This window comes from Ovis canadensis, chromosome 5 (genome assembly GCF_042477335.2).
Source record: "Ovis canadensis isolate MfBH-ARS-UI-01 breed Bighorn chromosome 5, ARS-UI_OviCan_v2, whole genome shotgun sequence".
Classification (NCBI taxonomy): Eukaryota; Metazoa; Chordata; class Mammalia; order Artiodactyla; family Bovidae; genus Ovis; species Ovis canadensis.
The window spans coordinates 51,735,897-51,761,729 of record NC_091249.1 but is presented as its reverse complement, the minus strand read 5'-3'; the positions used below and the strand labels follow the sequence as shown (position 1 = coordinate 51,761,729).

At 48.5% G+C, this 25,833-nt stretch overlaps 1 protein-coding gene across 21 annotated transcripts in view; it reads left to right on the top strand.

Moving 5' to 3' along the window:
* The first annotated feature begins 33 nt into the window (after positions 1-33).
* Positions 34-25,833, top strand: part of FAM193B (family with sequence similarity 193 member B) — a 30,722-nt gene continuing 4,922 nt past the window's right edge. The window contains exons 1-8 of one of the 21 annotated variants that reach the window (XM_069589574.1): positions 43-351; positions 1,233-1,424; positions 6,253-6,313; positions 14,179-14,421; positions 15,216-15,435; positions 16,798-16,926; positions 19,290-19,491; positions 20,405-20,644. In XM_069589574.1, coding sequence (XP_069445675.1) covers positions 16,799-16,926; positions 19,290-19,491; positions 20,405-20,644 — 570 coding nt within the window. In that variant the 5' untranslated portion in view covers positions 43-351; positions 1,233-1,424; positions 6,253-6,313; ... (1 more) ...; positions 15,216-15,435; position 16,798. Of the gene's footprint in view, positions 352-1,157; positions 1,425-6,252; positions 6,314-13,759; positions 14,422-15,215; positions 15,436-16,517; positions 16,927-19,289; positions 19,492-20,404; positions 20,645-25,833 lie in introns of those variants that run through there. The other 20 variants (XM_069589564.1, XM_069589570.1, XM_069589575.1 and 17 more) reach the window with 20 other exon arrangements.

The window sequence follows — 25,833 nt, the reverse complement described above, 5'->3', positions numbered from 1 at the left end:
GCGGCGGCGCGGACTCCGCGTGCCCTCTGACCTGCTGGCAGCGGCGAAGGGGGAGCCGGGCGCCGCCATATTGGCTGTTGTCCTGTGTGGGGAGCGGCGGCGGCGGTGCGAGTGGAGCAAGGGAGCGGCGCGAGAAGCAGCATGACTCGGAGGCGGAGCAGGCCGAGCGGCGGCGCGGGCCGGCGCGAGCGGGCGCGGGCCACGGGGCCGCAGAAGCCCCAGGCGCCGGAGCCCCCACCGCCGCCGAGCCTGGAAGCGGGAGCGGGTGCAGGGCCCCCGGAGGCGCCGGCGGAGCCCTACCGCGACGACCCTAGGGAGGAGGACGAGCCCGAGCTGGCGCCCGGCCCCCAGGTAGGAGCGAGCGAGGCGAGTCTGGCTGCTCGGGTTCTTTCACCTCCCCGGAGTGGGGCTGGGACGGGCTTGGGGATGGACCATTCCCGGCTGGGGCCAGAACCTTAACCCTCAGGGCCAGAGCTGAGGCTTTCTCCCCCAAGGCGGGAGTGAGCCTGGACCCTTTGGTCCAAAGCCGAGGCACGGCCCGTCCGGTTCTGAGTGAGACCAGCCTCCCTGCCCTCTCCCGCCGCCCCCGGGATACCTTCTGGCCGCACACCCAGTCTTACGGCCACAGCTTAGCTCTGTGCCCTTCACCTTCCCTGGGCCCACCTGCTCCCCACCCACCCACAGGCCACGTCGGGGCTCTGGGCCCTGGAAGGCTGCAGCCTGTTCCCTCCACCCCCTCGGGAGCAGCTCCACCCCTTCCCCTCGCTGCTCCCTCAGCAGCTGTGCCCCCAGCATCTGTCTCCAGGGCGCCCCCCCCCCTCCCCGCGCCCTGCGCCTTGCCCAGCTGAGCAGTTGAAGCAGACAGCCAGGCTGCCTAGAATTATTTGGTGGGGCTTCTGTACTGAGTTGGAAACCGAGCAAAGCCTGCTCTTTCTCCCCACTATACCCCCGACCCACGAGGTAGTCCACCCAAACCCTCAGATCCTTGGGTTTGGCGAATCCTGCTGAAAATGAGCAGTAGGAGGACTCTCCAAGGCTTCCAGCTTGCCACCTGGAAGAAGGTCACTTTCTTTTGAGCAAAGGAGATAATAGGAGGTACCCTGCCAGTATTCACTGCAAAGCTGGGGTGGCATGAGCCACAGTTGCTCTGGGGGGGTTGTGGCACCTGGGGCTGGGTGGCTCGCCCTAAGCTTGCTCTGACAAAAGAGTTTTGAGTTGGTTTTTTGGATGAGTCTGCCGAGGAAGGCAGGCTCCTGCAGGAGTCTTGGAGGGTCGGATGCAGCCCCGGATGAGGATGAGGCGTGGCGGAAGATGCGTTTGGCTCTGCAGACACTGCATCGGGCAGCAGGGGACTCTGGGAGGCTGGTGCAGCCTGAAGGCATGGCTCTTGACAGCCTTCTAGTAGAATCTCTGGAATTGTGCATGTGAGTGGGGATGCTGTTTGGGGTACCATTCCCAGAAAGCCTTTCCTGACCTCCCCAGCTGTGTGAGGTGCCCCCTCTGTCCCACAGCCCCCCATGCTCTCCTCTGGTAGCACTCCCTGTTCTACAATGACATAGTCTGTTGATGTGTCTGTTCCCCCCACTGAACGGTGAACTCCACAGGGGCACAAATCATGCCGTCTGTCCCCAGCCCTCCACTCCTAGCCCTGGGCCTTGCTGACACAAAGTAGGAATAATTAGGTGAATGAGAGAGAATGAATCCGTTGAGAACCCGAAATTACTGTAACCCAGTTTTTATACTGTCTCCTTTGTGTCTTAGATCATAGTAAGATTTTTAATTAATGAAGATGTCACCACTTACTGAGTGTGATAAGCCCCCCCTTCATCCCCATCTCCTACCCTGGGCTGAGACTGTTTCCAAAGGACTCCTCAAGTTGAGAACTCAAGTTGGACCCCACCCTTGCCTAGTCTAACTTCGCACCCTGAAGCTGTCTCCCCCTCTAGCCTTCTCTGGACCCCTGGGAGTGCTGTTCTCCAGAAGAGGAAGGTAGGGAAGGGAGAGTCAGGGAGCTGTTGTCTTCTCTTGTTTACCATGCAGGGTCCCCTGCCACTTAACCAGCCTATAGTATTCATGGCCAGAAAGTTTGGTTGATGGCATAACCATTCAGTTTTTATTTAGGTCGCAGTTTTAACATGATAGATTCCTACCTACTCCGCTACTTGACCTTTCAGTTAATTCATTTATTTATGCTAAGCATTTTACATACCTTCCCACCACCCCTGTGTTCTCCTCAGCATTTAGCACGAATGTGATGAGTTAACCATTGATATAATTATTAGTCTGCTTTTGCTTTGTAAACTCTTGAGAGTGTAGGAACCAAGTCAGTCACTATTGTACCACCAAGCCTGGTGATTGATAAATTCTAATGAATGAAGATATAAATACTGTTAATCCCATTTTTCAGATGAAGAAACAGAAACTCAGAGAAACTAAACATTTGCCCAAAAAACTCCTACTATAGGTACACCTACCACCGCCTCATAAAGTACCTTCTTGTGTACTGTGGGGTATTTAGCAAGACTTTTTTTTTTTAACTGTAGCTGTAATAGGTGAAACAAATGAACAAACTTCTGATTGAGCCCTGTTTTTGCTGGGGAAGGGGGTTCTGGGTGCCAGAAGCAGGCCTTTGTGCCTTGGTGAAAAGTACCTGCTGAAAAAATTGGGATCAGTCCTTGCTCTGCCCGCAGGCATACCTTTGGCGAGGACCTCTGGCTCCCACCACCACTTAGTCCCCTGTCTTAAGCACTTAGAGTGGGTAAGGTGAAAGTCAGTGTCAAATGCCACACTGAAGCCAAAGCTGGAGAATGGGATCACTTTCAGTCTACACACAGGGTTTAATGCCCCAAATCACATGTTTTGTTTTTTGTTTTCATTTGAGCCAGTATTTTTAAAAATCAATTTCCCACAAAACTGGATTTGTGCCATCTGCTGCTAAAAATCTGGTACTGCTAGGCCCATGTTTCCAGAAGTTAGTCATCTGCAGTCTCTGGGAAGTGTCTGCCCTCTTCATCATATGAAGGACACCTGATCTGTGCCAGGCCCTGGGCTAGCTGGTATACAGAAGTGAATCAACTGTGGACCCTCCTCACAAGGGGCTCATTTGGTCTAGAGAACATGTATATAGCAGTCATGGTAAGACTAGAAGAGCATTGCTTTCTCTGAGTTAAGGCTCGTAGGCCTCTCTGGTTCCATCCAATCTCCTTTGCTTATTTTTGTAACTTGTATGCATTTAAATGCAGGACCTTGAACTTAATTGGAATCCCAAAAGCCTTTTCTTCTAATTGTTTAGGCCCCTAAACAACATTGATACATTCACTGAAAACCCAAATCCTTGTTTGTTTGTTTTCTCCCCCCATAAGAAGACTAAAACAGTTATAGCCTTCTTAGTGAAGAGGGGAAAAACGAATTACAAAGCAGTTGAAGGAGGCAGAGAGACATAGTATTTAATCTTACAGACTTGGGGTGAGCTTCCTGCTCAGTCTCCTAGCCTTGTTACTCTAGGCATGTTTCTTCCCGTCTTTAAGACTCTTAGGCAGCTTCACAAGAGAATGTGGAGCAGCCCACATAGCATCTAGTGCTGCTCATGCCAGAGCTAGAATTGGATGTGGCATGTGGCAGGAGCCGTTTGGCCGTCCAAAGTCTGAGTGTTCTCACCTGCCGGCCCCACTAGCTGCTTCTAGTTCTCTTGGGCCACTCAGCTTGCAGTCAAGGTGCACACTCACTCAGTAAACCCCCAGGAGACTCGCTAGACTATAAACTGGCGTTGGTAGGGGTTGAGCGCATCCTGTCCTTCCATCTCTCCTCTACAGCTTCCCGTGGGACTTTGCCCAGCCTAGTTTAAAGGAACTCTAGAGACATGGCTCCACCGCTGCTCAGAGTTAAACCTACTCCCTCATGGGACAGGAGCAGATGACAGTCAGTATCTTTATTAAAATCATCTCATTATATTTAATCCACTCAGCAAGTATTAACCTCTGTGCCAAGGCCTTTATTCAGAGCACACAGATGAATGAGATAATCCCTGTACCCTGAGACTTCCCCCTTAAAATCACTGCCCACCTAGCCATTTTAAATGCAGGTAGGAGGAGATAATGCTGAGTGGAGATCCCTCTCACCTCTGCTCCTTTGTAAACCAGTAGAGCTTCACCATGTAGAAATGCCAAAAGACCTTTGAAGATTAAAACTTCCTAAAATTTTAAATTTCCTTAAAATTTCCCAGAACTATTAAGTGTAATATTGTTAGGTGTACTATTAATATCCTACCACCTTCACTTACTAAGCCTAGAATTTTGTGAGCTTGGGCTATGTTCTTAATTCATTTCTGGAGTATTTATTGCACATGGTTCTTATGTGTTCAGTGAGTGGCTGTTAAACTATAATAAAAGAAACGTTAGGTTTCTGGCACCTTATTCTTACTGCCTGCACTGCTAAGCCAGGCTGGCAGTCACTCATTCATTCAGGCCCATTACACATGCACTGTGCCCAGCCTTCCTCTCACCTAACCTGCTGTTCATTTATTCTAGCAACACTAATAGACTCCTGGTCTGTGCTGGGTCCTGGGCTAGCTGGTAATATAGAAGTGAATCAGACATGGTCTCTGCCCACAGGGGCTCATGGTCTAAAGAACATATATGTAATAATTACACTTAAGCTAGAGGAGCATCACTTCCTCTTAAGTTGAGTCAAATTCTACATCCTGGTACACACCTTTAGAAGTGCTTCAGCCTTTTGTTTGGTTTTCTGTGTATAAAATGGCAGTGATACTGGACTCAAACTAGGGTTCAACAGGCACTGAATGTCGAGCACTGAACACATGTAGTAGCTATGATTATTATAGCGCTTTGTTTTGAGGATGCACAGATGTGATAGTCTAGAAAAGGCTTCTTGGAGCTGAGGCTTCAAGGTCAAGTAGAAGGTCCTCCAGAGAAGGTGAGGCAAAGCAGGCAGTGTAGACAAAGACCCAGAGTCCAGAACTGCCCAACTCATGGTGAGTAGTGAGAAGTCTGACTGGAAAGTTTAGTAGGTTTGAGCTTTAATCTATAGGCTATGAGGAGTCAAACAAAGATGTGGGAAAGTGAATGAGAGTGTGGGAGGAAGTAATTTTCAGTAGAAGCAACTGTGATTGCTTGATTCTACCTCTCTCGCACCCCAACCTAACTAATGATCAGATCCCCTGTGCTTTGCTAGACCCTATCCCAGCCCTGGAGTCTCTAGGTTTGGAGCCCAGTAACCTGTTCTTAAATTGCCTCAGATGATTTCTGATGTGTGGCTGGGTCTGGGAACTGTTTAACTGAGGGTGCCATGGGGATCTCTGTGGAGGCCTAAAGTATTCTTTAAAGAATGAAGCTTCCTGGGGAAAGAGAGAGCTTTTCCCTAAGCAGATGAAGGAGCAGCCTTAGTTTTTAAAGGAAAAAAAAGGCAAACTTTTTCCAGTTCGCCATTTGTCCATATTCTCCAACTGCTAATCTTTCTTTGTGTATCAAAACATGTGCTGCCATCTCTGCTGAACAATTGGAATGCAGTGACTCATGGGGTACAGGCCCTGCCCTTGAAAAGCTCACAGTGCTATGGAGAAGACAGATTTTGACAATCGGGGTACACATGATAACCTCTGTTCAGGAGACATGTAAAAAAAAGTGTTAGGGCATCCCCTAACACAGAGCAAAGCACAGTTTGTTTTGCCTGTAGACTTAGGAGAATGTAATACCCAAACTGAGCTTCAATAGGAAGAGGCAAAGAGGACAGTGTGAGTGAAGATACACTTTATGAATTGGGGAAAGGGAATGAATATTGTAGAAAGGAGTGGTTCATGGTTCTTCATGGTAGAATGTGCAGAGCAGAAAAGAACTGAGGAGAAGAATGCTTGTGTCCTCGGAAGGACCCTGTGTTTGCACCTTTCAGTTCTGTGCCCATGTTCCCACTCTCATCCTTCCAAGTGCAAGATGGATGAGCATGGTGCTGTCCTATAGGCCACCTCTCTTTCATTCCCTCCCCAAGACTCTTCACTATCCAGCTCCCTTTGTGGTTTCCCCCACCATTCTGAAGTGAACAGATATAGAGAAATTCAGACAGAAAGAAGGGCCTAGAAATATTGAAGGTTCTTATTACAAAGTTGTAGCCAGAGAACATGAACTGGGGGGGTTAAAGAGACCTTGAAGGTCATCTGTCTAGTCTTCTGTCCTGTGCTTCAAGTAATAACTTTGGATTGGGCAAGTCTCACTTAGTAAGTTTCCCTGTCATTTCTTCCAGGACAGAAGAGGAAAGAAACTAACGGGTATTGAGCACCTACTGTGTGCCAGGCCCAGGCCAGGTACTTTACATAATTTATTTCCTTCTGTCCTCACGACTCTGTGAAGTATGGTTTTATTCTCATTTCATAAATGAGGAAATGGAGGCTCAAAGAAATTCAGTAATAATCCAAGATCATACTGAAAATGGCAAACTTGGATTTGAACTCAACAGTCTGTCTTCAAAGGTCATTCTCTTCCACCCATGAGAACTCTGTTGCCATTACAGAGTAGTCGGTAATAAGGTTTGCCTGAGATTCCAGGTAAATAAGCAGGAGTTTAGGCCTTCCCATAACTGATTGCACCCAGGAAACAGGTTCAACAGGTGAACTAGCCTTCACAGGTAGAGGGCCACTGGGGTTAGAGAGACTCACTGCTCTATCCTTGACTCAGCCTGTACAGCCAGAGAGAATTCTCCACAAACTGACTTTATGTTGTGAAACTACTGTCCTGTCTCCTGGAAAGACCTGAGCCAACAGCCTGAGTGGGAGTTTGAGTGAAAGCTCAGGGCACGGAGGTGTGGTTGTATTGGCTTCCTAAGAATTAACTACACCTCTGATGGCCAGCATTAGAATGGTCTGAGATTCTTAGCACTGATGCCTTCCCATTAGTGACCTGGAGTGACGCAGCCATGCCTGTTCAGCATAGTATGTTGGGCTAGTTGGGCTGTGTTTTAGTTCCTTTCCTTTGTGTAGAGCAGCTGAGACATAAGCCAGATGGCTTAAACATCGTTTATTTATTCAGTGAATGCCTGCTATGTGCCAGGCCCAAGCCAAGCCTAGTTCCTGGACCCATTTAAATGGCTAGGGTCCACTCCCTGCCCCCAAAGAGCTCCCATTCTACAGGGGTTTGGGAGTGGGCAGAGGATATGTGTCTATGGCACAATGCGATAGACGCTATACTAAAAGAACTCTATTTAGCCTGGTCCAGCAAAAGCTTCATCAACCTTTGACCAAGATCTTAGGAGATAAATAGGAATTTCCTGAGGAACAAAGCTGAGGTTTGATGGGGCACGGTGTATCTGAGGAATAGTACAAATACAACCTATGGCTCAGGGTGTTAAGCATGGAAATGGAATATGGAGAGATCAGCTGGGGCCACATTATGAATGCCGCGGGCCAAAGGGTATCATAGTGAGGGTAGTGAGCTCCACCAAAAAGGAGCCGAGATGAAAAGCGACCAAGGTAGGAATGAGGAGGTCAAGGAAAGAAATCTTCAAACTGGACAGATACGTGAGAAGGCACATTACAAGCTTAACCTTAAGGAGAGAATCCCAGTGTCCTAATTGGTGGTTTTTAGTTTATATTTATTATTTTGTTTACTGATTATAATTGTATATTATTTTAATATGTGTTCCTGCCTGATTATCCAAAATAAATATGAGGCATCCTGGGAGTTTGGGAGCATAGACAACCCTGTGCATGAACCTGCCTGGTTTTACGCATGTGTTCTTAAGGCAGGAACTCTTGTTTCCCAGCACCTAGCACAATGGTTGGCACCAGGTAGAGGCTCTGAGAATGTTTGTTGAATGAGGGAATGAATGGAAGAGTGAATGGCAATGACTGGGCTGGGGAACTAATCACTTTCTCTGCTTTTGGAAGGGACTTTTAACTGTTGTCTTCTGCCTGCCTTGGTGACAAGGAGGCTTTTGGAGTTGGGCCATTTCTGAATAGAGTTTAGAAACTGTCACAGGGCTCCTGGGTAGATACAGCACTGTGTCTTGAGGGAATCCTCTATAAACATATACTAACTCTTGGGAATAAAAGGAACCCATGAAAGAAATGAGGGCAGGTTTGGTTTTAGAAATTAGATCCAGCTTCAAGAGCGGTCCTTGATAGCCATCTGGCCTAGTGACACGTAATTCCCAAACTGTGGCCAGAAAGGCTGTGGTGCAAAATTTTCTCATGACCCCAAACAGCTCTTCAGATATACCATGAACTGCTATATGATTGTTAATAATCACTATTGCTTATAGCACACCCACTGGCTGACAGGCACTGTTAGATACTTTACATCAGCTGTTCTCAAAGGGTTTGGTCTTGGGAACCTTTTACATTTCTGAAAATTTTGGAGGACCCAGAAGAGCTTTTGTTGGTTAAACTATTGAAATGTACCAAAGGAAGTATTAAAGTTGAGAAAGCTTAAAAATATTTGGTCACTCGTTTCAGAATAACAGTATTAGAGCTATCATATTACCATAAATAACAATTTTAAAACTAGAGATAACAATTTTCCCAAAAAGTGAGAAAAATGGTCTTGTTTTCACTTTTGCAAATTTATGTCTATCTTAATAGGAAAAGTTTAGATTCTCTTACATGCTTTTGGGGCTTCCCAGGTGGTGCCCGTGGTAAAGAATCCACTTGCTAATGCAGGAGACACAAGGGATGTGGGTTCAATCCCTGGATCAGGAAGATCCCCTGGAGAAGGAAACAGCAACCCACTCCGGTATTTCTTGCCTGGAAAATTCCATGGCTAGAAAAGCCGGGTGGGCTACAGTCCATGGGATCGCAAAGAGTCGGACACAGCTGAGTGTGCCTACACACATGTGCTTCTGTATTCAGTCTGTTGGCAGTACATTATCTTGATGGAATTATGCTTTTAAAAAAATTTAACTTCACACAGATACATAGTTGGAAAAGAGAAAGGTATTTTGATAGCCTTTTCAGATGATTGTTGGTATTATTCTTTGCAATATGGAATCTGAGAACAGCAATAAAGTCTATATACTCATTTATGGTAAAATCGGTTGGTTCATCTAACACTTTGGGTGGACTTTATACCAGTGCATGACTCTGTGGCATCATGCTTTGATCATTTGGAAAAATAGGTTCACTGAGTTATCTAGATCTTCCAGATGTTTTCCTGTTTCATTTTATAATATCAAAAAATAGCATTTGCTAATATCACCATCAATTTCATCATAAAGTCTTAAGTGTTGGGAAGCTGTCAAGCTCATGGTTGTGGATGCAGCTTTTTCAAAATTCTAATTTTCGCCTAAAACTTGAATTTTTATCATTGACCACAGAAACAGAATAGTTTTCCTTGGGGGTGATAGGCTTGTTTTGTTCATTTTCTGAGAAAATGTCTGCCAATACCCAAGTTTGAATAACCATAGTTTGTCAGTTAGTCATTCTTTGTAGTAAAAATGCTCCGTGAAAAATTGGCTTTCCCTTCCTTTGACTTTATCTCTTTTTTCCCAGGAAAAACTAGAAAGTCCTAGCGTAATGCTTCTCAGACAAAAACAGAAAAGTCATGGGCCTGGTCAGATGAGGGCACAGGTACTAGTTTTCATGGGTGTGCATGCCAGCCCCCTGGGCTGGGAGTGGCCACAGTCTAGGGTCCTGGCTCCCTAAGAGCTCTGGAGATATGCTTATAGCACAGATACCCCATGTGAGTAACTCCACACGTCCAGAGATTGGGGGTTTGCCCAGAGAATGAAGCAGAATTATCTTGGAGCTTTTATAGCAGATCCCAAATCTAGAGAACTCCTAGAACCTTTCCTTTCGCTCCTCCATCTTTTACCTAAGGCTAGACTGGAATCTGGAGAGGCTCTGAATTTAACCTGAGGTAAGAAGGAATACTTAGCTGTTGCCCAGGGTCGCTGGGTTGAAGAATCAATTCCAACAGCCTTTCTGATGAAGAAACATGGTTGGAATTTTCATTCATTTGATAAACATATATTGATCATGTTCTTCATGTGAGATTACTGTAAAATTGCGCTAGCTGCTAAAAAGTACAGCTTGAGAGCAGCTAGTTGAAAGCCTGAATTGACTACAGGGCATACAAGGTCACGATTTCCAAGAATTTGGAAAGTGGCAGGAGATTGCAGTCAAAGGGAACTGTAAACCAAGAGCTTTTCTGCCAAAACGAAAATTTGACAGTATTAACTGTATATAATATCTCCAGGGCTTGGGATTCTCAATACCCTCTGGCAGTTAAAATAGAGATGAAAATGTCAGAGAGAACAGTCCACAGGCTCCACTGGGAATTTTACCCAGAGATAGGCACCAAGGCTTAGAGTTAAGACAACTTTGAGGGTGGCCCCCTAAAACTTCCTAGGCCTAGAAAGAAAGAATCCAATATATCAAACTCAGGACAGTAGATAAGCTAGTTTCCAGTGTAGACTTACTAAGAACAGACCAAAAAAATAGACCAGCCCAGGAGCCTAGATAGTAGATTGAGCACCTCCTGTATGGATCCTTTGAGCTAAGTGCTTTGCATCTCTAATGTCACTTAATCCTCTGGGCAACCTTATGCAACATAGGTGGTATCATCTCTGCTTCAGTTTGTACTTAATTAGCTTCCCAGGCCTTGTGTTTCTTCCTTTAACTAGAAAGACAGCCTGCCCTGTAAATTCACTTCCATTGATGGCTAATCTTATTTATCATATGTACCATTTCAGCTCTAGGGAAAGTCACATTATTTCCATCAATAAGCAGTCTTGTAATCCCTGAGGAATACAGTCTTCCAGCAATCTTCCAGTCTTCCACACTTGTGATTGGAACCATTTGGTTGGAGGTCCAGGGTGGGAAGACAGCCTTTTACTATGGGAAACAACAATTTCAAGCAATGTCTCACCAAACTGCCTGCCAGCTGTATTGCCATGAGGATACTTAACAAATCTGACTTAGCCACTATACGCCCAGCTGAGCCTGTGCCCTGTGCTGTACCGTGAGGGATCCAGACAAGAATCAGACCTGGTACTTGCCCTCTAGGAGCACAACCTAGTAGAAGGGACAGAAGATACAGGTAAATAAGTTAAGTAGAAGGCACAAATCTTGTCACCAAGGCCCAATGTGCTGCAGGGGTATGGAAATGGGAAAGAGAGGTGAATTGTAAGAGGGAATCTCTAGGAAAGCTTGAGTGAGATTGGATCTAGACTGGGCTTTATTTAAGCCCTGCTCATCTACCTATTGGTAAGGGGAGGAAGAAGGGTTTAGGCAGAGGATCCCCTTTAGCAAAGGTGTGATGTAGGAGAGCACAAGGAATATTTGGGGAACTTAAGGAATTACATAGTGGAGTGAGGACAGAGGTTAAGATGCCTGAATGTCACCTTCAGTTCATTACATATGAGAGACTCTTGCATTCTCATAAAATACAGTGACTGTATATTCTATGTTTTCAACCCTAGTCCTGATTTTAAATATTTTTTCCTATTGCTCCCATCATGTTCACAATTAGTGCCATATATTGAGTAGCATATATGCCTGGCACTGGACTAGGTGCTTTATCCCAATGCTCACAGCCAACTCTACAAGTCAGAACTTAATCCCATTTTATAGATGGGGAGGCACGGAGTAAGTAGAACTTGCCCAACATTATACAGGTGGTAAATGATGGAGAGGCCCAGGATTAACGCCAAAGCCAGTATTGTTTCTTCTACACCTCAGCACCTCCCACAAGTACTTTAACATCAAGTACAGTCACACAGGTCACATATTTACCTTATAAAAATTGTTTCACTTTTAAAAGAAAACAGCAAATAACACTACACATTGTCATTTACATTGTACATTTGCATTCTTGGTTGTTCCTATAAAACCATATATACTGTACTTTACAGGCCACATTAAAAATTTCAAGAATTATTTTACTCACCCAAGATTTTCATCTTCTGTAATAACTCGAACCTAACACTGGAAAATGAAGTTCTATTGTAGTAAAATTGCACATCCTGGTGTTTGCCTAGAAAATACAATCACTTTACTCTTTCTCGCAGGGAAAGGGACTTGGGCATTGGCCTTACCTCCTCCTCCTGGAGCTATTAATACTGTGGCATCTTGTAGCTATGGAAAGTTTCCTGGGTGCATGTCTCAGAAAGGCCTCCTTTACCTTAACTTCTCTGTCAGCCTTCTACCCTTACCATGTGACACTCACCACAAATGGGTTCTAGAATGCTGTTTTCTTTTATAGCTGCTGCTAAGCAGCTGACTTGCTCACTGAACTGTCCCCTTGGCACAGACTTTAGGCAGCATCTCACATGAGTTCCATATGTAAGATTTCTTTCTCCTTCTCTCTGATGTTCGTTCCCAAGGTCCTTGTAATTCCCCACATGTTTCAGTATGCTACTGGTGGTGCTAGTGGTAAAGAATCTCGCTGCCAGTGCAGGAGATGCAGGAGACCCAAGAGACGTGATTCAGTCCCTGCGTCAGGAAGATCCCCTGGAGGAGGAAATGGCAACCCACTCCAGTACTCTTGCCTAGAAAATTCCATGGACAGAGGAGCCTGGTGGGTTTCAGTCCACGGGGTCGCAGAGAGTCAGACATGGCTGAACGACTGAGCACACGCACAGGCTCAAACACACGTGCTTCTGGTGCCACTGTTTGTTTCCTTTCTTCTTCTAGAAGCCAGGGGCCCAGGTCGGTGTAATTGTAACATTACAAATTGAAGGATACCCTGATGCCAACTTATTGTGAGAAGGTGATTTTATTTGAAAAAGATGATGCCATTTATTTTATTGGTAGGATGAAAGTGATACTTGTATTATTCCTTTGCTTAGGCCTCTGCAAATACGTCTTGCCTAGTGGTGGGTAAGTTTGGAAGCTTAATTATTATGTGCAACAAACCACCCCAAAACTTAGTGGCTTAAAACAATACCATTTATTATTTGTCATGAGTCTCTCGGGTGTTGACTGGGTGTTTCTGCTGATTGGTGCCTACTTGGCTGATCTCAGCTATACTCATGTATCTGATCTACTGGCCAGTCAGCTGGGAAGACTCAGTTTTCCCCACAGGTCTCACATCCCTCCAGCAGCTAACCTGGTCATGCTTACGTGGCAGGGCAGAGGTGCAGGAGCAAGCAAGTCCAGCCATGCAAGGGAGCACGTAGAAATGCACACACACTTTTCAAGCTCATGCTGGCAGCATGTTTGCCGACATTCGTTGGCCAAAGAAAGTGACGTGACTGTCTGAGTGAGAAGGGACTACAGTGCAAAGTTGCAGGATATAGGAAAGCCATTAATGGGGTCATTAGACACAGTCTCTCAAGTCACTATCCCTCAGTGTGACAGAAAACCTGTAGACTTACATTTCTAGGTCAGGTTTGTCCTAGAAGGAAAAGGGAAAAATAATAATAATAATGACTGTATACTGGGACTGTACTATGGACATGCACAGGGCTAGGCACTTTACCTGTTTATGCACCCCACCTCATAACAACTCTGCACAGTAGGTAGGAAATCAGAAGTTGAATAACTTGCTCAAGGTCACCCAGCTCATTTGTGGTCAGGGAGGGATTAGAATTCATGTTAGTCTGACACCCAAAGCCCAGGGGTTTTTTACCGCACCTCCCTGCCACTCAGAAGCCCCTAGGTCTGCCTTACCCTCCAGCTCGGTTTTCAGCTGAGTTGATACTCTTTGACTGGCTCCTCCAGAATGCTCCTGTGATCCTAACGGAATTGTGCAGCTCTTTGGGAAACCCACATGGTCTCCCAAACTGCGTTAACTGAAAGCATTTTTTTTCCTTTCAGGTGAGAATTGGTCTGTAGACTTCACAGACAGCCCAAGAATTGTGACCTCTCCCAGACATGCCACAGCAGGAAGGGCCGACTCATTAACCTTCAAGATCCGGAGACGTTGGGGCACTAGGGCATTTAAGCATGAGTTTGGAGTCAGCCTCACTGGGGTTCAAATCCTATAGGGTTCAACCACTCACTAACTCTATAACCTTGGGCAACTTATTTGACTTCTTGAAATGTTTCTTCTTTAAAAAAAAAAAAAGATAAGAATAATAACAGTTTGCAGAGCTGTTTACAAGGGTAAAATTGGGTAAATAAAGTGCCTAACCCAGTGCCTGGCACATAATAAGTGATGTCATCAGTATTGTTAATATTGTTTCTAAGCAGAGCCTTTCCCCTTCTGGGAAACCCTGTTTCTGTCTGTTGGACAGGTTCCCCCTACCACCAGCCAGTCTGTGCAGACTTGCTGCCTGCTGTGTCACCGGGAACGCAAAGGCTGGGAAGAAGGCCCTTCCCAGAATGGACTGGTGTTGCAGGGTGAGAAGCTGCCCCCTGACTTCATGCCAAAGCTCGTCAAGAATCTCCTAGGCGAGATGCCTCTGTGGGTCTGCCAGAGTTGCCGAAAGAGCATGGAGGAAGATGAAAGGCAGACAGGTCGAGAACATGCAGTGGCGGTAGGTAACCGCTGAGAAGGGGTCCCCGAATGCAGGAGTGCTGCCTGCCCAGAGAAGTCAGGCTGTTGAGCTGTGGCTGCCTTGTGCTCAAGTGGCTGTCCTCAGGCAGCACCTCCGCCCAGGTGCCAAAGAGGCTGCACCCATACAGCATTAGCAGCTTGTGGTCCACATTTGGGGGAAGAAAAGAGAGGTTTCAGGCAGCCCACCAGCCCCCAAGGACAGTGCACCGTGTGATGGCCGGCTTGGAGGCACTGGTAGATCGAGATCCTGACCCTCCCTGTGACTATGCTGCCGTCAGCTCTGTGGCAGCTCAGAAACCAACCAGTATGACATGGAAGGCAAAGGTCAGTTTGAGGGTCTGCAATACCTCTGTTAGAAGGCTTCCAAGATGCCCGGGAGCCATCTAACTGCCATCTCCTGAATCACAGAGGTCAGACTCCTCATTTTTTATTCCCCTCGGTCCCTCTCTGTAACCCAGAATCAGTTCAGCTTCAGGACTCCTGGCTTAAAGACCTTTTTCCTCTCCTTGGCAGCTCTCAGGACTCCCCAAAGGCCACAGCTGACAGGCAGTCTCTGCCACTTACCAGACTCTCTCATCACATCCACACACTTCACTTCACGGGGAGCACCGCAGCCCCTCTTGGCAAAGGCCTGGCCCGTGTTTGCCCTTGCATCTGGAGTTGTGGGAACTGGGCCATTCCCACAGTTGGTGGGGGGTGCCCCAGGGGAAGCCAAGGCAGCAGAGGGCCAGCCCTGAGGTTTAGTGTTTTACCATGAGCCTTTTTCTTCCCCAGATCTCCTTGTCACACACATCCTGCAAATCACAGTCTTGTGGGGGTGATTCTCATTCCTCTTCGTCCTCCTCTTCATCGTCCTCCTCCTGCCATGGGAACTCAGGGGACTGGGATCCTAGTTCGTTCCTGTCAGCACATAAGCTCTCGGGCCTCTGGAACTCCCCGCACTCCAGTGGGGCCATGCCAGGTGGCTCGCTCGGGAGCCCTCCTACAATCCCTGGTGAGTCTCCAAGCTTAGAAGAGACCTCTCTCCATAAATGGAGAGAGTTGTGTTTTCCTAACCATTTTGTTCAAACAAATCAGATCGGTTATTAAATAAAAGTGGAGCTGTTCTGGTGGAAGCCAAGTAGGGAATCTAGCCCTTGACTATCTTGGTAGGAATCCTTTCCCCAAGACTCTGAACTTGAAAAATACTGCTGGCATTGGCTCTGATAACTGTTCCCATTGGATCCAAGAGGGGACCTGGTAAGCATTGGCTGAAGAGAAAGTAAAGTCTGCAAGGGCCTTTAAGGAATTAGGTCACCTGACTGCTGCAGCAGCATGGAGGGCCTGAGTGTCTCCTCTTTTCCAACCAAGGGTTGGGTGCTTTTATAAAAGCACTGCACTTCCATCCACACGAGATTGGCAGTGTGAGCTGCTTTGATTATTAGCCAGTTATGCAGCTGTGTAAGCCTTTTTTAGACCCTGGGATAATGCTTAGCAACCCAAAGAAAAAATCTTGAGTTATTGCTGTACTTCGTAAATATGAATTACTGTCTACTTTTAAATGGAGGACCTAGTTCTTCAAAGGGGTGCTACCCCCAGAATTGTGAGGGAGCGATACATAATTGCAGTTATTCTGGTGCATGAGCCAGAGAGAGTCATCAAAGCGCTTTCCCACTTGTCCTCTGAAATTTGGGGCCACCCAAAAGTCTGGCATATCTTGGCTGCCTTGATGCACGTGGCCCAGAAGCAGAGCCTTGTCAGACAGGTCCTAGAGAAGCACTCAAAGATAGAACATACAACCCCTGTTTATGCCCAGCAGAGGTTTTATGACCTTGCATGGGACTGGCCTTCCTGGTGCCTTCTCCCTCAGGCCTGGCCATCTTCAGCCTGTCCAGCTGCTGCCTGCCGAGAAATCTCTCCAGCCCAAGTTACCGCTTGGCTTTTCCAAAAGCTCATGGGTCTGCCATGCTGAGAGACTGTGCCCAGGCATGCTGCCTCTGGCCACAGTAAGCAGGCTGCTGCAGCAGCGAGCCCTTGGGCCTCCTTCCCAGGATCTGGGCTCCCGCTCTGACACCTCTCTCCCCCATCCGCCCACAGGTGAGGTTTTCCCCATCTCGGAGCACCACCGGCACTCAGACCTCACTGCTCCACCTAACAGCCCCACCGGCCACCACCCCCAGCCAGCGCCGCTGATCCCATCTCACCCCGGATCTTTTGGCTCACCACCCCACCCGCACCTGCTGCCCACCACCCCAGCAGTGCATTTCCCTGCCCAGGTTTCAGAATGCCCTGTTGCCGTGGCAGAATGCCCTGTTGCCGTGGCTGCTGCTCCCCACACCCCAGGGCCATGTCAGAGCCCCCACCTTCCCTCCACCAGCATGCCGCTCCTGAAGATGCCTCCTCCATTCTCGGGTTGCAGCCACCCCTGTAGTGGGCACTGCAGTGGGCACTGCAGCGGGCCCCTCCTCCCACCACCCAGCTCTCAGCAGCTCCCTAGCACTCACAGGTGAGTGGCACAAAGAGCAAACTCCCTGACAACTTGAACTTAAGAGTTTGGGGAAAACTTTGGGGTGGAAGTTAAAGGGTATACTCTGTTTATGTTTTTTCTATAGTTTGTCCAGATATGAAAGAAATGTTTGTTTGTTTGTTTTAACTTGGGAAATTTATAAATGTCAAAATTTTAAATACATGAGAGAAGAAAAAAATTCCTGGCAACCTAAAGATAAACTTTAATACCACATTATATATTCTTTTTTTTCACATTTCTATATATCCATAACAAAATGAGGTCACATTCTGTATTATTTTTGTGTGGTTACTTTTTAACATTATACCATCATCATTTCCCTAGTTAAAATTCTTCAAAAACTTTCTCAGTGGCCACATGTTTTATTGTACAACTGTGGCATAATTTATCATTACCCTGTTCCTGGATATTCAGGCATTTGTAGATTTTTTTTGTAGACTGTAATAAGCATCCTTGCACCCAAATGTCAGGAGTTCTGTCCTTAAAGTAGATTCCTAGAATTAACTCTTAAGTACTGAGAAAGTGTGCTTTAATATATATTTGAAAGGTACAGTTCTTTGGAGAAGATCTGCCTTTTTGTAAATCAGATGAGTGTTGAGGATGTGTTTCTGTTTGTCCGCTCTAAAATCCCATCACCCCGATACAGCGCTTGTAGCAGGTTTCTCTTGAGTAGCTTTCCCATGTGGTAGTGGTGTCTGCGGTTTTTTGTCGTCCGGTTTCACTTAGTGCTGTTAGGTTCCCACATGGCTTCTGAACCTCAGCTTTAAAGGCTGGGAAATTCTTTGCTCTTCTCTAGTTGCTGAACATTTAGGTCATCCCAGCATTTTAACATTATAAATAATGTCTCTTAACGATGTGTTTGCCTAAAGCTCTTCACTCTTTTGGATTTTTTTCCTTGGAATAGATCTCTCGGTGAAAAAAGTTCTCAGTATAAAGGCTATGAGGGATTTTTTGCTTTTATTTTATTGAGAAAGGCTCTTAATACATATTGAAAAATTGCTTTCCCAAGGGGTCTCTAAATTGATGTAACCATCAGTATTAAAGCACTAGGAATTTTTAACTGTGCTAGTATAGTAGATGAATAATGGTCAGTTGAGGTTAAGCTTCTCTGAGCACCTTTTTATTTTGCACTGCTCAATATGTAGGAAATTAGTTCTCAACCTGGGATTGAATCCGTGCTCCCTGCAGTGGAAGTGTGAAGTCTTAACCACTGGGCCGCCAGGAAAGTCCTCTGAGTACTTTGATAATGATTCCTGCCCCAGGGAACCTCCTTGGCTGCTCCTTGCCCCACCCTTCCTCCTGGCTCCCTTTGGCTTCAGCCCTGGAGCGCTCCCACTGCTGAAGGCCAGCCCAGGACTCTGACTCTTCTAGCACGAATTCTGGGACCTTTCAGACGTGTCTCTTCCTTACCCTGGGAAATTAGTCCATATTACAGGATGCTTCCTGAAATCCAGAGGCAGAGCAGAGCAGTGCAGTGCTAGGGTGAGTCCTAGCTGCTCTTTGGGCAAAACGGTAAAGCACTCTGAGCCTTGGTCTCTTCTGTTGCAGCGTGGGAATGGCAAAACCTGTTTTGCAGGGTTTGGGGGATTGTTAGAAATGATTTGCTGTATACAATACCTGGCACAAACAGTAGCTCAAAATATGGCCCACAAGGCACATTTACTTTCCTAACCTCGAGACGCCATGGCTGAGGCAGCTCTGTGCAGTGGTGCGATCTCAATCAGAAGGACCTTTGAGCATGGTCCACTGTCACTTCCACTGTCAGGGGCCCGGATTCAACCCCTGGTTAGGAAACTAAGATCCCAGAAGCCACATGGTATGGCCAAAAGCAAAACCACAGTGTCAGGGTAGGGGGAACCATAGAGAATGAAAGGACGTTGGCCTCCTTTGGATGTTCCAAGGAACCATCAGCCCACTAATCTGTTCAGACACCTACTTCCTGAGCACTTACTGTGGATAGGCTTGTGATGGTACACACTGGGACCCAAAAATAGAAGTGGCATAGTCCATATCTTCAGGGAGTCCATACTCTGCTCTGGAAGACAGATGGGTGAACAGATCGTCACTGTAGTGTGTGATAGAGGTAAGGCTCACATGGTAGACGTGGGGAGGGGAAGCACAGGGAGCTTTTCCAGAACAGTGCCGTTGTGGGGGTCCCTGAGGAACAGTGAGAGTGTTTGCCTTGTTCTTACAAGAGGCTCGTTCTGTCTGCCTGCCTTGGTCTTTGTGGGATGAGGCAGGTGAAGATGGTGGGGGGGGGGGGGGCTGCTCCCCAGGCTCCTCACAGCGTGCTCCTGCCCTGCCTTTCCTCACCTTTGGGCCTGTCTTTTCTCCCAATTCAGCAGGGACCCTGGGTGCAAGGGGCACAAGTTTACCCACAGTGGCCTGACGTGCCAGCTTCCCCAGCCGTGCGAGGCAGACGAGGGGCTGGGCGAGGAAGAGGACAGCAGCTCGGAGCGTAGCTCCTGCACCTCATCCTCCACCCACCAGCGAGATGGGAAGTTCTGTGACTGCTGCTACTGTGAGTTCTTCGGCCACAATGCGGTGAGTGAGCCTTCCCAGGCCAGAGCAGGCTGGGGGCCGGCTGAGGGGAGCCAGGGGAGTCCCTTGCTCTTCCGGGGCCCCCCTTGCTCTTGGAGCTAATAATTGTGCTTGGACCCTGTGAGTCCTCGCCAGCGCCTGCTTGCTAGAGCCTCACGGCATATGGATGAGGTAGAGATTTTTCAGGTTTGCTACCTTTGCTCTTCTCATGGTTTCTCTTAAGACTGACTTTTTTTCCTTAGGCAAAAAGAAAGAAAGTGGCAGAGGAAAGCTATGATTCTGATGAGTATGTATACGTAACGTGCGTAATCACAGAGAAGTGAAGGCTTGTGCGTGATAAAGGCAGAATGGAAGCCAAGGCTCTCAGTCCCCAGTGTGGGAGCCAGCCAGGGGACAGGCCGTGAGCACAGATGGCGCCAGGAAGGAGGCTCATAGCAGAGTACAGGCTGTCTCTGGACAGGGGAAGAAAGCAGTTCAGAAGTCTCATAAGGTGAAGAGGAAAGGGCTTCTGGCTAGGGGAGAGCAGTTGAGGGCAGAAGAAATTCAAGCAGTTATGTTGCTGGTCACCTTTGAGCTAGAAGTTGTTATCCTCATTTTAGAGATGACAAAATTGAGGCTTACAAAGACTCAGTGAACCTGCTCAAGGTCATACAGCTTCCGAGTGACGAAGCCTGGGCTCAAACCTGCTTTCCTGGCTCCCAAGTCAGTGTGCTCGCAACACTGCTGCCTCCCTCCCACTCCTCCGCCCACCACTGCCTTGGCTCCGAGCCTGGCGGAGGGTGAAGCCATTTGGCCTCTGTGGCTGTGGTAGAAAGAACAGTTGTCTTGCTTCTCACCACATGCTTGGTGCCTGCGGGTGGGCGTGCTCCGGGCTTCCCAGGCCCAGGGTGTAACGTCAGCACCTCCCCTCCCCCAGCCACCCGCTGCCCCGACGAGTCGGAATTATACCGAGATCCGAGAGAAGCTTCGCTCAAGGCTGACCAGGCGCAAAGAGGAGCTGCCCATGAAGGGGGGCGCCCTGGGCGGGGTCCCTGGGGAGCCCGCCGTGGATCACCGAGATGTGGATGAGCTGCTGGAATTCATCAACAGCACGGAGCCCAAGGTCCCCAACAGCGCCAGGGCTGCCAAGCGGGCCCGGCACAAGCTGAAAAAGAAGGTGGGTGTGGGGGGAGCCCAGCTCTACCGCCTCTTTTCCCCGAGGACTCCCTCACCCCCAACCCCCAGGACTTCTCGGGCATGAACAGTGCTGGCTGCCAAAGGCCTTGGCAGGGCTCTCTTCTCTGAGAAGGTCTGAATGGGTTTGGGAGGCACTGGGGTAAGGGAGCCAGGGGGCCAGTGATTGGAGGAAAAACAAGTCCTGGCGTCAGAAGCCGCTTGCTGGATTCCTCAAAGCTTAGGACTTGTTCAGTCAGTCAGTCAGATGTTCATTCAGCAAACACTTCTGCAAATGCTTGGAGCCAAATATGATGCAGTTAGCTTCTTACCCTGGAAAAGCTCAGTCCAGTGGAGAAACAACACTGGACAAGCACATTAGTGTGCAACAAGTGCTGGGATGAGGGAAGCCCCCATCCTGCCTGAGGCACTGGAAATGGCCGGACCACCAGGCTGCCTGGGGAGCTGAGTTGTAGAGAGTGAGTACAGATTCATCAGGAGGACCCTCCTGGCAGCGGGCATAGCACATCCACAGCAGTTTTTGAAGCCAGAGCTCACACCCAGGAGAAGGCAGGCAGATAGCAGAAGTGAGGGAATGGTATTGCTCCACAGCTCTGACTTGATCCGACAGCCAAGGGGGGTTCACCCAAGGGCTTTAATCACACAGTGCACTCACCAGATGTGCCTCCCAAGGTGACTGTGTAGCAATATGGAAGGTAGCCTGAAGGAGTGATCCTCCAGGCCAGAGAGCCAAGAGCCAGGGAGAGGTGACCGATAGTAGGCCTAGAGCAGGGGAGCTGGAGTTCTCAGAGGAGGCAGGCGACCTCTTGATTTCAGGACAAGGAGATGATAGAGTCAGCCAGGGTGGCCGGCAGGATGGCATGCCTTGCTGAGCACAGGTGGAGTTGGCAGAAGATGGAATTCAGTTGGGCACAGTGACTCAGAGATTCTCATGAGAGGTCCGAGTGGAGATGGCGATGTGGGGCTGGGAGTTGCTGGCATGGAGATGTAATTGAAGCCATGGGAATGACCCATCCTGAGGACTGAGTGAACTCCTCCCAGAAGGCCGAGGACAGAACCAGGGGAGCTGTTCCTGGGCAGCCCTGCCGCCAGGCGAGCAGCAGAGCTTAATGGCTCGTCCCCTGCCACCTCATTACCTCTTAGCCTGCCTGCCCCCAGCTGTGTCTGCACAGTGCCATACTCAGGAGCTCAGCAGCTGAAGAGAATGGGTTTGACAGCCAGCTAGCTCCAGGTCCTGGGTGGTCAAACAGCCCCGGTGCTCTGGAAAACAGCAGTGCTTCTCCATCTTTTTCCAGCCCAAAGGACAAACCAGGACCCCTTCCTGCACCCTGAAGTAGTAAACCAAAGGGTCTCACCACTGCCTTCAGAAAGTGGTCGGCATTTGCTGTCTCCCTGCCAGCACTGCCTGGCCAGAAGTGTGCAGTGGGCAGAAGTGGTCTCTCTGGCCTTTCCTGGCCTCCCAAGGCTGTGGTTCCCAGTTAGGTCCCAGGGAACACACTTCACAGTTCCCAGGCCTGGTATGTTTTTCATAAATTTCTGCCTGGATATCCTTTCTCCGTCACCTCTGCCCCCTCCTTTCCCTTCTAAAAACCTCCTCCCAGCCCAGTTCAGATGTTTCCTCCTCCGCAGGCTTCCTCAGGTAACGTCCACTATGCTGTGGCTGCATCTCGCACCTCTCTCTCGTCTGCCATTTATCATTCTCTATCCACAGTTCAGAAACTGCCTGCCCCACCCAGTCTAGAGGCCAGGATACAACACAGAGGAGGCAGTCCTGACGTCCTGTAACTAGTGATCATGGCCAGTATCTGTGTATACATCAGCCTCCTCCACTGTACCCCTCCGTCACCTCCCAGACTTAACTGCAATCCACCGAAAACACAGCTTCCACCACAAAAGGCATCCACCCACTACCCACCTGGGGAGACAGATGAAGCTGGGCATTTTTCTGCTCCCTTGTACCATTTCCGGCCATGACTTGTCCACGTCCTAACCCTCGCTCCTTTGAAACCGACCCTGGGTCTGTCATCTGTAACCTCCCGCCACTACCCCTCTTCATCCACTGAAGACCGTCACGTGTCTTCCTTCCTTTCTCAGACCGGTTGAGATCCCTTGAGTATCATTCATTCACTCTCCTACCAGTCCTTTCAGCTCCTCATTATCCTTCCGTTATGCCCACTTAGAAAAACCACAGTCCTGGGTTCAGCCCCAGCCTGCCTCTCTCCTACACCTTGAGGAAGGTGCTAGATTGACTCTGTCTTTGGCACCCTGGCCAAGCAGTCTCCCACCTGCCTGAGCCCCCACTTTGCTGGTCTCTAGTCTTCTGACTCCATCACTTCCGTTCACCCCAGCCCCTTTAAGACCTCCATCTGCTCCAGCTGCCAGGCTCTCCCCACCCCCACCGTACCTTTTGGCAGATAACTCACTTCCTGTTGGAACAAGGATTCAAAGCCAGTGGAGAGGCACTGTCCTGCAGAGTTCTTCTTGCTGGAAGAGTTAGTCCTTTTCCTACCTAAAGCCTGTGCTGTCCTTCCTGCCTCCTCAGTCTAATACCACTTCCTGCTGTGTGGCTTCAGCCTCTCACTGTGCCCAGTACTGTTTTTTGAAAGCAAACTGTCCTTTGAGCGTACAGCCTCTCTTAACCACCCCGGTCTCTTTCCTCATCTGCACTTACTCCTGTCAGCCCGCTGCAAATTGTCTGCTACCTCCACTCCTCCATAGAGCCACTAGTGACTTCTTTGTCGCCAAGTCCTTCTCTCCTGTCCGTCTTCTTTTCCGCCAGGCAGCATCTCACCCTTTGTTCTCTTCTTCAAAAGTTTTCTTTGGCCCCTCCAACCTCACTTAAGTGGGGGCAGGGAAAGGGAAAGGGGAGGCCACATTCTCTGTGTTTCTCACTTCCTCTCTGCCCTCTGTCCTGTCTCCTTTGTGAGCACGTCTTCCTCTGCCTGGCCCTCCCCCTTAAAGACAGCTCCCTGGGAGAGAGCCATCTAGATAGTGTTTGCTCCCAGGTCGTCATGTCTCCCTGTTTCCCCCTGCACTTCCCAGTGACATATCCTCCCACTGGTGGGTACCTCCTCACAGACATTCTGCAGGTACCCAAACTCAGCGTATCCCAAACTGAGCTTGTCACCTTTCTCCAAAAGAGCCCACTTTTCCTTCTCCATTGCCTGTCTAGGTAATAGCACCACCAGCCACCCAGCTGCCTCAACCAGAGCCCCAGATGCCATCTGGGGAGGACTGCATCGTGGTGATGGCAAGCAGCAGGCCTTGCAGTTGGACCAGTTTGAAACCTGGCTCTACCGTACTTGCTGTATGACCTTGGGCAAATCACTTAACCTCTAAGCCTCAGTTTCTTCCTCCGTAAAATGAGAATAATGGTAGAACCTAAAATTCAAGGCTTTTGCGAAAATGAAATGGAGTGATGCACAGAAAGGTTGGGCAGAGTGAACAGAGTAGTTGCTGCAGGAACAGTAGTGATGGTTGATGATGTGTTCATGACTCCTCATTCTCTCCCCAACCCGTCGCCGAGCAGTCCTGGCCATGCGACCCCTTCCAGCAGCTCACACCATCCACTTCTTTCCACCCTTCTGGCACTGTTTAAAAAGCCTTCAGTGAGGGAACATTGCCCATAGGCTCAAATCTAGGATCAAATATGGCCTGCGGGGCTCTTGAGGCTCTATCCCCTGCTTAGCCTGCCAGCTTCATCTCTCAGTCTGCCCCTGTGGCCTTCCAGCCCACTCTACTCCACCCAAAAGAAATCTGTGCTCCAGCTGCCTGCTAAGTATTTGCATTCCCTAAATATTCTGCGTGTCCTCATTTCCCAGCCTTTTTTCTACTTTTTATCTAGAATATGTTTGTCTCACACTTCCCAGGATAGTCCCGCTTACCCAGTGCTCAGCGAGATATTGCCTCCTCTGGGAAGCACCTCCTGATGGCCCAGTCTGGGTCCCCAGAGCACTCTGTGCTTTTTCCCCCTGTCACTTTTCACACTGTCACTCAGAATTAAACAGCCTGTTTGCACGTCCATTTCCCCCAGCAGACTCAAATCAGTGAACAGAGAGTGCCCAGAGCCCAGTCCAGTGCCTCATATAAGGTCACAGGTCAAGAAATGATTGTCAAATGATACTGAAAAACATAAGAACTTCTGAAGATCACCCCTGGGCATGCTTTCCTGACTCACCACTTAACTAGCATGTAATCTTGGATCAGTTCCTTAACTCTTTCCAAAGTCGAGTTTCCTCATCTGTAAACTGAGGGTAATGACACAGCGAGGGCAGTTGTGGGGATTAAATGTGGCAACATGGGAAGGCACCGGGCTTTTGGTACATAGCGAAAATGTGTGGTTCCATGCTTTTTCCTTCTCTCATTGCAAAATTATACACGATTCCACATCATTCCCTCTACACCAGTCGTTTCACACTTGTATAGCAGCAAAAGTCCTTTCTGCAATTGAAATTGTCCTCAGGCCCTCAGTTCCTAACAAATGAAAGCAGAGCTGTTCTGACACAGAAGAGCAAAGTGAAGGGCCTTCCAGGTCTTTGTCCATCACCATAGCCTCAGAGCTCTTCCTGTAGCCTTGAACTCCACGGCTTACAGCCTGATTATTGCCCAGAGAAGGGGACACACACCCACTGAGGTATCCTCATGGTGACACTGTGACATAAATAGGTTGGTTGTTTTTCCCCAAAATTTATAAATGGAGATCGTAAGGTTCAGGGAGAATAAGTGATTTGTCCAAGGTCCCACAGTTGTGGCCCTAGTCAGCAATAGAACCAGCCTGTTAAAAAGATGAGAGAATAAATGTATGCCCCCTGGGGCAGAGGGTCACCCTCCTTAAGTTGACATTGTGATGCAAGCCCTCGTCTGGCATAACTTCCTGTTCCTCCCCTGCCATTCCCAAATGAAGTCATCTGGCCCCTAGCACACCACTACCACCTCATTCCCAGTGGCTTTTGAAAACTGTCTCCTGTCTCCCTCTAAATGCCCCCTCAGCCTGCTGATGCCTTGAGGTTGGGCAGAGCTGGTGCCAGAGGTTACGGGTGGGGTGACTCAGCCCACAGTCTTGCTTTCACTCTCCCGATCTGGCTGTCGATGCTGGGTGGCAGAGTCCAGCCTCCCTCAGCCTCCTGGTCCTCACGTGGGCGATGGGGCTGCTTTTACCTATTTTCGTGGCCC